Source organism: Vombatus ursinus, unplaced genomic scaffold (genome assembly GCF_900497805.2).
Source record: "Vombatus ursinus unplaced genomic scaffold, bare-nosed wombat genome assembly UNPS02011334.1, whole genome shotgun sequence".
In the NCBI taxonomy this organism is placed as follows: domain Eukaryota; kingdom Metazoa; phylum Chordata; class Mammalia; order Diprotodontia; family Vombatidae; genus Vombatus; species Vombatus ursinus.
In genome coordinates this window covers 7,380,877-7,392,592 of record NW_020951112.1, presented here as the reverse complement: position 1 = coordinate 7,392,592, position 11,716 = coordinate 7,380,877, and the positions used below count along the sequence as shown (strand labels likewise).

The window sequence follows — 11,716 nt, the reverse complement described above, 5'->3', positions numbered from 1 at the left end:
AGGTGGCCTCTGGGTCGGGCCGCCGCCGCCGCCGCCGCCGCCGCCGCCGCCGCCGCCGCAGTCATGGATACCCTGAAGGTCCCCGGCAAGGGCGACGCGGCTTCGGCCCCGAGCAGTCCGCTCCCCAGCTCGTCGTCGGGCGGCTCGTGGTCGGAGTCCTCCACGGACCTGAGCTGGTCGTCGCTGGAGGACACCACCCTGGTGTCGGCAACGCTGACCATGCCCCAGTACCCCCCGGCGCTGTCGGCCTACCGGAGCCCGCCGTCGAGCATCGACTACGGCTCGCCCTCGGCCTGGCCCGCGTCGGCGTCGCCTTTCCGCCTGCGCCGCTCGCCCGCCGCCGCCAGGACCCCCGCGCAGAACACGCTGCTGTCCATCACGCGGCCGCTGCCCGTCAGGGCGCTGCTCCAGCGCTACCTGGCGCCCAAGTCGGGCTCCGAGTGCGAGTGCCGCTCCCCGAAGGCCTCGCTCGCCCAGCCGTCCGGCACCACCGAGCTGCCCGGGGCCGCCTTCTACGGGCCCCTGGACGCCAAGAACCCGCTGCTCGCCTCCTTCCAGAGGGAGATGCAGGGCGTGCTGGGCTTCCTCCGCAGGAAGCAGGGCCGGGCCGCCTCCCTCCAGGAGCGCCAGACCGTCCAGCAGCGCGGGTGACCGCCTCCGCGGGGCGGGGATGCTGGGGATGGTTGCTAGGAGACGGAGATGGGGGCGGGCGTGATGGAGGGGCACTGTGCTGGGTGAGGAGAGGAACAGAAAGAGGAGAGAAGGGGGAGCAGAAGGAGGAGGAGAGGAATAGAAATAGGAGGAGGAGAGGAGGGAGATATAGAGGAAGGAGAGGAGAACAGAAGGAGGAGGAGGGAGGATGGAAAAGAAGAAGATGGAGGAGGACAAGGGAGGAAGGAGACGGAGAAGGGTCGGAGGGGCTGGTGGAATAGAAGGACTCAGGTCCTTGCTGGTCCTGGGATCTTAGATTTAGAGCTGTAATTGACTTTAGAAATCATCAAGTCCACCCTTTCCCCTCATTTTATAGATGGAGAAACTGAGGCCCAGGGAAAGTGAAGTGACTTGTTAAAGGTCACACACAGGATCACACCGTTAGAACTCATAGAGACCTCAGAAGCCATCTAGGTCAATCCTTCTAGTTTACAAATATACATGTATATAATATATAAATGTAACGCCATCTACAATGAGTACCTTATCTGCTTTATGCGGAGTACTGGGGTTCAGGTGCTGGGGGTGACAAAGTTTAGCCATAGGGCTTGGTTCCAACTTCAAGGAGCATATAGTCTAGTGGAAGGGTGAGGCCCCGAACTATATGACCATAATAGACAGCTTTACATAATGAATTCATTAGATCTGGGGATTACCTTTCGTGTGTCCTGGACCCTTCTGGCAGTCTGGGGAAGCCCATGGAACACCTCTCTGAATCATGTTTTTTAAAGTGCAAAATAAAATATATAAGATTCCAAAGGAAAATAGTCATACTAAAGTGAAGAAGTAATTTCCCCCCCATCCAAGTTCATGGACTCCTGAAATCTATCCATGAATCCTTTGGGTTTCTAGCTAAGAGCCCCTTCCATTAGAAAGTAACTTAACAGGGGGCAGTTAGGTGGCGCAGTAGATAGAGCACTGGTCCTGCAGTCAGGAGGACCTGAGTTCAAATCTGGCCTCAGACCAAACACTTGACATTAGCTGTGTGACCCTGGGCAAGTCACTTAACTTCAATTGCCTAAAAAAAAAAAAAAAAAAGAAAGTAACATAACAAAGAGCTATGTGAGGTCTGAGGGGAAGCCATCCTTTCCTAGGCGGGGTAGTAGGGATGACTTCCTAGGGGTAGTAGGGATGACTTCCTAGAGGAGGCGGTTTTTGATGTTCTGTAGTTACTTTAGAGGGTGAGTAGGATCCCAGTAGGCTAAGCAGGGGAGGCAGGCATTTAAAGCAAATAAAATAGTCTAAGCAAAAGTACTGAGAGATGTGAGAACCAAGTCCTTGCTTGGTAGGACAAAGAATCACTCCATTTTAGTTGGTCACACAGAGGGAAGTAATAATGAAGTAAGAGCAGAAGGGCAGGGGGGACCTTGAAGGTCACACAGAGGAATCTGACCTTTACTTGGGGAATAGTAAGGAGCCAGTGATGGTTTTTAGCAGAAGATTGACATGGCTAGACCTATGTATGAGCAAGATTATTCTGGTCAGGGCATGAAGGACAGATTGGAATGGAGAGAGAGTGGAGGTGGGCAGATATGTGAGGAGACTGTTGCAATAGTCCAAATACGTGATATTTAGGGCTTGTACTTGTGGTTGGTGGCTGTGAAAGTGAAGGAAAGGTATTTGTGTAGGGATGCGGAGGTGGACTCAGCAGGCCTTGACAGCTATTTGGATATGAAGTCCAAGATGGTGCCAAGATCATGAACATGGGAGACTAGATGATGCCGTAGAAAGAATCAGGGATGTTGTGAGGAGAAGCAAGTTTAGGGAGAGAAATAGATTGTGGTTTGGGACACGTTTCCATGTGCTTTTGGCACATCTGGGAAGAGAGCTCTCTGCTGAGCAGAGAGCTGGTCTAGCATGACCAGTTGCCCAGTGGAATCTTCAACTGGATGTCCCCTAGGACGGTCAAAGTTAACATGTCAAAAACAAAACTCTCTTTCAAGCTCACCTATTTCTGTTCAGGGTACCGCCATCCTTCTGGCAACTCAGGTTCCCAACACTGGCATCATCCTTAGTGCCTCCCTCTCTCATGTTCTCTTCAGGTTGCCCCATCTTAGTGATCTTACCTTCCCAATGGATTCAACATTGGTCCCCATCTCCCTGCTCACATGGCCACCATCCTAGTTCAGGTGCTCATCACTTCTTGCTTGGACTATTTCAAAATCTTCCTAACTGGACTCTCTGCTTCCAGTGCCTTCCCTCTCTAATTCATGCTCTGCACAGATGCCAAAGTAGTCTTTGTGAAATGCAGTTTTGCTGGGTCACTCCCCAGCTCAAGAACTGTAAACAGCTTTCTCATTTCCTCTAGTGTCAAATCTGAGCTCTGCTGTTTGGCATTTAAAACCCTTCCCAGTCTGGCTCTAGCCTACCTTTCCAGGCTTGTTATATTTCACCCTTGTGAAAGCTGCATTCTAGGCAAACTGGCCTGGTTGCTGTTTAATGTGTTTTGCTTTCCGTCTTTCTCTTACAAGCCTTTACATGGCCTGTCTTCCATGCGTGGAAGGCACTCCTTCCTCACCTCTGCCCTTTAGGCTTCTCTGGCTTCCTCCCGAGCTCTGCTCATGTGCCTCATGCTAGGGGAGGCCCTTGCTGACCTCCCTATTGGTTACTGCTCTCTTATTCCTTAAATAGTTGTGTATATTTATCAAGACAGACATTTGTTAGCTGTGTTATCCTGGGCAATTCAGTTAATCTCAGCTTCAGTTACCCCTTCTATAAAATGGGGGTAATAATAGCACTTACCTCATAAAATTGTTGTGAAGCTGGTGCTATTATGAGATCTATTAATATATTCATGAGATAATAAATGCAAAATGCTTGGCCAACCTTCAGGTGTTATATAAATGCTTGTTATTATCATCATTGTCATTAATAATAATTATACCTTATCTGTCCCAAGAAGAATGTTAGCTTTTTGAGCACAGGAATTCTCTTTTCATTTTGTCTTTGTATGCATGGAATCTACACAGTGCTTTGTACTTAGTAGATGCTTGATAAATACTTGTTGGACTGGACTGGAGACGTCCTTTAGGCAGATGAAGACGCAGGTCTAGACCTCATTGAGAAGTCAAGACTGGGGAGAGGGCTTTGGGAATTGTTTGTGTAGATGAACATGAGATTGTCAAGGGAAAGAATGTAGAGAGAGAAGAGAAGATGAGCAGGTATGGAACCCTTTTCAGGAAACCCAAGTTGAAAAGCAGAGGGTGCTGCTTGGAAGGCGAAAGGGGCTCACAACTGCCAGTGATCAGCCATTATTCCCTGGGCTATAAAAGAGTTGAAACATGCTTTCATCTTTGGTCACGGTTGTTTGGATCACTGCCCTTCTCTCATTGGGCTGTCATGTCTGGGGACGAGGAGTAAGCCTGAGCAGAGACAGAATCTGAATGGTATCATCAATAATCATAGCAACAACTAGCATTGAAGGTTTGTGAAGCACTTTACAAATATTGTTTTCTTTGATCCTCAACACAGCCTGGGGAGGTGGGTGCTGTTATTATCCCTGTTTTACAGCTGGAGAAACTGAGGTAGACAGCGGTGAAGTGGCTTGCCCAGGACCACACACAGCTGATAAGAATGAGGCAAGAGAAAGCGTAGAAGGAAAGATTGAAGAGGCATGGAGAAAATCATCCATGGAAAAATGGGTTATTCTGGAACAAAGATGGAGGGATTATTCTCCTTAGCAAGGAGTTGTTGCCAACCCAGTTGATTAGAAGAGTGGTCATGTCTTGAATTGTAATAGGGAAGTGAGGAGGAGGGGTGGGGTTGGTAGGTGGAAAGATTTGGGTCTGTTTTGGATGTGTTGAGTCTAGGAGAGATGCCTCGGTGATGTGCAGGCAGCTATTGGTGATGTCTACGGCTGGAGCTCAGGAGAGAGGTGAGGGCTGGGCCAGTAGATCTGGGTGTCAAATGGTAGAGGGCCAAACTGAGATTATGGGTGCTCCTTATAGATAAAGACCAAAGATGTTTTGTTCATAATGCAAATGAATGATGAGGATGACGCCCTTGGGAATGATTTTGTATGTCTAAAGTGTGCTTTTGCAGGGCCACGGGCTGGTTATTTTGAATTTGCTTTTGACCTGGGATCTGTCGTTGTGTTTTATGGATTTTTATAGTGCCAGCAGCCTATTCAATATCTGGAACAAGTATAAGGCCCGCCTGCCACCCAAGTATTACAACGATCAGCTTTTGAAGGTTGGAGACAGCCTTATTCAAATACAAGTGAGTATCCCCAATATGAAAAATGGGATCAAAAAGTCAAGGAAATGATTCTTTTCATTTCCATAATGAACATTTTTTGTTTGATATATTTCAGAATTTACTAAACAGTTACATTAAAAAAATCTTTTTGATTAGAGCAAAAGAATGAGTAATGATGAAAACTCCAGTGGGGCCCATGGAGTACGCCTTATTTTAATTTGTGGCTGAGATACTCCAGGGGCCAAAGATGCCTGCAAATGAAAGACAGCTGGCTAGGGACCAGCCGGAGATCAGCCTTGGGTTAATCTAGGGTGTGGTGGACTCCATGCAGGAAATGCTGATTCATCATGTTCCCACCTTATACAAAAGGGCTCCCAGAACACCCCTTCCTGTTTTTTTCCTCTTCCCTGGCTTTGTGTAGCCAGCATGGCGCACCTCCCTCCCCCAGTCTCCCGTGTTGCAAGCATCCCCTAGTGCTGTGTGCCCTGACTTAAGGAGGGTAAGAGCAATGCCTACGCTTCCCAGTACTTACTCAGTCTTGCATTGTCTCTTTCAGACAGTTCCTACTCCTCAGTGCCCACATCTATGGAGTAGTTTGGGCTTCTGAATTCGATCTGATGGGTACAGAGGGAGCGTGGCTGAATCTTGGCTTCTGCTGAAGGCTCAGAGTTTCCTTCACCTGTATTTCTGGTTCTGCCACATGCCCAGTTTGCTTCAAGAAGAATATGAAGTGGTTGGGCATTTCAGGGATCTGGATTGAAAAAAAATGTTTTTTTTTTTATCCAAAGGGAGGCATTAGTCATAGCATCCAATGGTGTCACAGTTTGGACAACAAGCATTTTTCATCCATTTGGTTTTTAGTGTGTAGATTGGTAGACCAATATCTTGAGTGGCTGGGAATCTTGCTGAGGAAGTCTAATAGTATTCTGAGGTTTAATGCTTTTAGCTCTATGTTAAATGTAAATAGTTCTATGTTATGTGTAAATAGATCATCTGAAACACCTTTCAGGAACCCTCCCATTTGGACTTTAAGAAGGACATACTTTTTTATGGCTTGCTTGATGTTGCAGGAGCAGCTAGGTGGCACAGTGGGTAGAGTGCCAGGCCTGAAGTCAAATCTGCCTTCAGATACTTACTAGCTGTGTGACTCTGGGCAGGACACTTAATTCTGTTCGCCTCAGTTTTCTCATCTGTGAAATGAGCCGGAGAATGAAATGGTAAACTGCTCCAATATCTTTGCTAAGAAAACCCCAAAGGGGTCACAGAGAGCCAGACAGGACTGAAAAATGACTGAACAACAACAAATTGATTGGTGTCTCCCCTGATGGAATGTAAACTCCAGTAGGGCAGGGACTGTTTTTACTTTTGTCTTTATCCTTAAAAATGCTTGTCGATAGATAAGCAGGGGGATTACGTTTTGGAGGAGAGTGTTTACGTCTGTGTTTTACTGTGCCAAGTAACATCCTTTTTTATAATTGATAAAAAATAGCCTGGAAAGTGGGATCTTTATACTTTTTCATTAGTATGTTATAGAAACTTGCTCGTGAAAGTCTGCCTGTTCCTTTTTCAGATTTTAATCCAAGATACATATCTTTGTTTCATCTGTTGGTCACTCTCAAAGAGATTTCATAAAGGTGAGATAGGCATATGTGCTGATAGCTGGTAGCACTGTGGATAGAGCCTGGGCCGGGAGTCAGCAAGTGCTGAGTTCAAATATGGCCTTAGATACTTGCTGTGTGACCCTGGGAAGGTAATTTAACCTGTTTGCCTTAGTCTCCTCATCTATAGAAAGGAAATAGTAGCACTTGCCTCCCAGGAGGATGTGAGGATAAAATGAGGTAATGCTTGGCAAAGCTTTGTTGTTATTGTTTATTCATATCCTATTCTTCATGATTCCATTTGGAGTTTTCTTGGCAAAGATTCTGTAGTGGTTTGCCATTTCCTTCTCCAGTGCATTAAGGCAAACAGGATTAAGTGACTTGCCTAGGGTCACACAGCTAGTGTCCTGCCCCAGTGCTCCATCTGCTGAGTTGCCTAGCTACAAAACACTCTTAAAGCACTTGACAAACCTTAAAACACCGTATAAATGCTAGCTACTATTATTAATGCTATTTTCTTAATCGCCCTTTGGTTTCACAATGCACGTGATATGCATCATTCCTTCTTTCAGATATTTTGACAGTTAACCCACCAGGGCTTTTAAAATTGTCACCTACAGCAGGGATTTCTTCTGTGTGTACTTGGTCAGACATTGCTCTGTCTTAGTGTTAGTTCGTTTTCCTCAGTCCGTCTCCGAGTCCTCACGTCCCACATTGGGAACTGAGGTATCCAGTCCAGATAACGACGAGGGCGAAAATAGATCTCTGGTTGCAGACCTCTTCCATCTATGGCCTGTTTGTTGTCTTACTTTCACCCGTAAATGCCTTTGAGATGATCTGGATTAGCTTGGCCTCATCCCACGTTTTCTGCAATGGTCTTCTCTCCCTCTGCTTTCCAGTATTTTACAAAGCAAGAGTAGCCATATTCCTTGGATCCTTTCCCCTTTGTCTGCTGTAGACATTATGTGAGGCGTTTGGCGTCTTCATCGATTCTCTGGGGTTCTCATAAACGTCGTTTATGCCATCTGCAAATAGGGATAGTCTTGCTTCCTCTTTGTTGCGGACATCTCTGATTTTGTTTTTTTTTTCTTACTGCCAAAGGCTGGCATTTCTAGAACTGTACAAAATCATAGTGAGCAGAAGGGGTGCTAGACGCTGGGGACTGGACCTGTGGTTTTATTGATACAGGGAACTTTCGGATGAGTCAATTCCCTTTACAAATGCAGCTTGGCATCTTCTCTGAAATTTATAGTCTCACAGTTATCTGGGGTACTGAGAGGTTACGGGGCTTCGAGGCCAGCTGTATCATCATATCATGCTGCTTCTTGCTTTTGCCAGGCATTAGGGAAGACAAGAAGATGATGAATGCATGATTCCTGCCCTCAACAAGCTTATGCTCTAGCAGGAGGAATAAGGCTTATACAGTTAATATACTAGTAATCAGAAATAGGATAAGCAAATAAAAGAAGTACAAAGTTAAATGAAATCAAGTGCATGAGGCCTGATCAGGCATCCCTCCTGTTTTTCTCTCCCATCAGACCAGCTGCATACTGGATAGATGGTGTTTTTGCCTGTCATTAACCAAACCCAGAGATTTCTACTTCTGCAACTCCTGGTTACTGGTGCATTTATTTCTTCTATCTGTCCTTCACTTCAAGAGTTTGCATGCAAGATACAATAACTTACAGAATTAACATCTAATTATGATATAGGGTAGTTGGGTGGCACAGTGGATAGAATACCAAGTCTGGAATCAGGAAGAACTGAGTTCAAATATGGACTCGGGCATTTACAAGCTGTGTGACCCTGGGTAAGTCACTTAACCCTGTTTGCCTCATTTTCCTCATCTGTAAAATGAACTAGAGAAGGAAATGGCAAACCACTCTGGTATCTTTGCTAAGAAAACCCCCGATGGGGTCATGAAGAATCAGACACAACTGAAACTACTGAACAAAGACAGCAATAATGTAGGCTCTCCAGAGAAATATGTTCCAGAAGTCTCTATTGCCATTTTCAGTAAATGCTGTATGTTCAGACTTAACACGTCTTATTGTTCTGTTTGCCCTTTTTTTTCTTGAATGGGTTGGGTTTCTGGTTGGCATAGTGATAACCCATGGATATTAGGTATCTTTTGTGTATCAGTCTTACATAAGTCCTGTGAAATTGATTTAGTGAATTATAGAAGCAAGTATATTTGGGATCTTGGAGTCTGCTCAGTATGTAAGTTTCAATTTATATAAGGGAAAATAATGACGTTTCCATGAAAAATTATAATGGACCTTAAGAAGCATTTCGATGTTATTGTTTCAGAGAATTAACATATCCATTCTTTTGTGAAGAATTGGTTGATAGGAGAAGGTACTGGGCTTGAGATTTTTATTCATACAGGAAGCTCCCATGTGAGGAAATTCCATCTTCCAGTTGCAGAAAGTCAACATCTTTTTTAGCTGGGGTTTTAATTACTTTTTTTTTCTTTTGGTGAGGCAATTGGGGTTAAGTGACTTGCCCAGAGTCACACTGCTAGTTTTATGTGTCTGAGTCTGGATATGAACTCAGGTCTTCCTGATTCCAGGGCTGGTACACTGTGCCACCTGACTGCCCCTTTAGCTGGGGTTTTTAACCATTTTTTTATATCCTAGATCCCTTTGGCAGAATGTGATGAAGCCTATGGACCTCTTCTCAGAATAATGTTTTTGAGTACATAAAATAAAATATATAAGATTGCCAAGGAAACAATTATATTGAAATACAGTTATCAAAATACTAAAAAAATAGTTCATCTTGGAGACCCTTGTTCTAGTCTCAGAGAATTTCTTAGTGCCCTGGGTATTTAAGTGGACTTCACCAGAGGTAACCTAGCCAGAATGTGTCAGAGGTGAGATTGGAACCCAGGCCTTTCTGGCTTTTAAGCTATGCATTATGCAGCACTGCCTCACTTGATTATTAACGACATGAATTTTTTTCATCCTTCAAGCTTCTTTTTCACCTCCGAATTTTTAGTCAAAATTTCTGCTTAAAAGATTTTTAACCTTTGAGGGTGTTTGCACGTATTCCAAGATGGTGCTTTTAAATGAAGTTCTATGTACCCCCTCAGGACTGTGAATAATTTTGTTTAAATGGATTGCATGAAAAAAAGAACTAACCTGGCATTCTTCACATTGCAGCAATACAAGCTGGCCTTGTCGCAGTGCTATGGAAGGTATCTTAGCCAGTTCAACTGCACCGTTGAGGAGAGAGAAATGGACGTGTATCAGTTCAAAAGCATGTTTTTCCCCAATGGCCCCGAAGACAGGAGTTCCAGCCTAACAGTAAGAGCCTGGGAGATGAACAAAATGGGAAATAGTGGGTCAGACAGAGACTGTTTATTTTAGATTGAAAACCAAGAGAGGTATTTTCATACTCTCCCTTTTGCTTTGCGTAATGCTCGGCTGGTTACGTGTGGTTAGTTGACTAAGCAATGTTTTGACTGCTATATAAACAAGTACTATTCATTAAACCTTTATGAGTAATAGACCAGTGGGTTATTTATTTTAAAGATTAGTAAATGTATTGGTTTCTTTTGAGTAAACTTGCTACTCAATGCCCATTGATCCACTGAATCTGGTTCTGGTGGAAGAAGTAAAATGTTCACTTTCGGAAGACACGAGTGCTTACATGTATTTCATGTACTTCATACTTCAATAATATGATTCCTTCAGTGTGGGTGCTTTTCAGACTAATGTCCTCTCTAGGACTTGGTAGATAACCTTGTAATGGCACCAGGGTCAGAGAGTTCCTCTCCTTGCAGATGATCCAGGGAGTAGCTGCTCAGAAACTTTTATTCATCAGAAGAGACAGACAAGCCATCTCCAGGCTCATTTATCTCTTGTCTACTTACTTTCAGGAGATCATCTCTTCTGGGTTGCTAAACTGTAGCTGCAAAACAGTACACATTCATCCACTAATTTGGAGTTATTAAGAGCTTTAGATGTTGCTCAGGTGGTTTTGTCAGTGTTTAATTCTGACACTTTCTTTCTTTGGCAATGATAATCCTTCCAACGTCTGTAGAATGCTTTCTTGTGAGAGAGGTCTTATGAGTTTTCATTATTCCAGTTTCAACCATAAGGACACAGAGGTCCTGGTGGATAAAATGCAGACAGACAGTTTTTAAGTCAGGATTCAGATCCAAAGCTCTTTGCACCAGACCACCCTGTCTCTCAGTAAGATCCTTCCCTTATATTTTATTTAGTGAATTCTATGAGAAAATAAGCCAATTTTGGCTAAATGTATATTTTTGAAGACTATTCCTATGACAAATGATGCTGTACGTTAATCCCTGCAGGGATCCAGCTAAATTGGGCCTGGGTTAGCTCTTACTATAGAGAATATGGTGAAACTAAGGGAACTGCTGATTGGTCTCCTCTTTGACTTTTTTTTTTGTTCTCTGTATTTTAGTTTCGTGCTTTGGAAGGGAAATGCATTTGTATTTACCAGGTGATCTGTGCCAGTGACCCCTCTCTGCAGAGTGAGATATCTGTAAGCCAGTGCTTTAATATATTGTCTTCATTGAGACTCATCATGCAAGTGGCCCTTCCCCAGGAAAGACTCTGCTGGATCATCTACAATGGTACGGGAATGGCAGGGGAGCAAAGGGTTCCAGCTTCAGAGAACCTTGTTGACCGTATTGCAAACATATTTACTGAATGCTTGAGTGATGCTCTTCTAGAATGCTGGGTTTCATTATCAGCTTTTGGGCTGCTAGTTGGCGCCATAGTGCACAGAGAGCGCCAGGTCTGGAGTCAAGAAGACTTCTCTTCCTGAGTTCAAATCCAACCTCAGACACTTATTAGCTGTGTGACCCTGGGCAAGTCACTTAACCCTGTTTGCCTCAGTTTCCTCATCTGTAAAATGAACTGGAGAAAGAAATGGCAAACCACTTCAAGAAAAACTCAAATAGGCCCATTAAGAGTCAGACCTGACTGAAAAATGACTGAACAACAGTAAACAACATTTTGTAGAAGTACTTTGGAAAATGGTTTCTCCCAAATAGTAATTTTGCAACAGGGACACATGGGGAGTAAATCTTGCATTATAGCCATCTGGGGAGCTAAATAATACATATAATATATTACATATATATTAATATAATATAATATAATATAACATAATATAAAACAATATAAAATAATATAATATAATATAATATAATATAATATAATATAATATAATAT

At 44.0% G+C, this 11,716-nt stretch overlaps 1 protein-coding gene across 1 annotated transcript in view; it reads left to right on the top strand.

Annotated features, from left to right (window-relative positions):
• The first annotated feature begins 219 nt into the window (after positions 1–219).
• Positions 220–11,716, top strand: part of CFAP54 (cilia and flagella associated protein 54) — a 289,571-nt gene continuing 278,074 nt past the window's right edge. Inside the window, exons 1-4 of the mRNA XM_027855802.1 lie at positions 220–647; positions 4,824–4,929; positions 9,671–9,814; positions 10,941–11,112. Coding sequence (XP_027711603.1) covers positions 220–647; positions 4,824–4,929; positions 9,671–9,814; positions 10,941–11,112 — 850 coding nt within the window. The remainder of the gene's footprint in view (positions 648–4,823; positions 4,930–9,670; positions 9,815–10,940; positions 11,113–11,716) is intronic.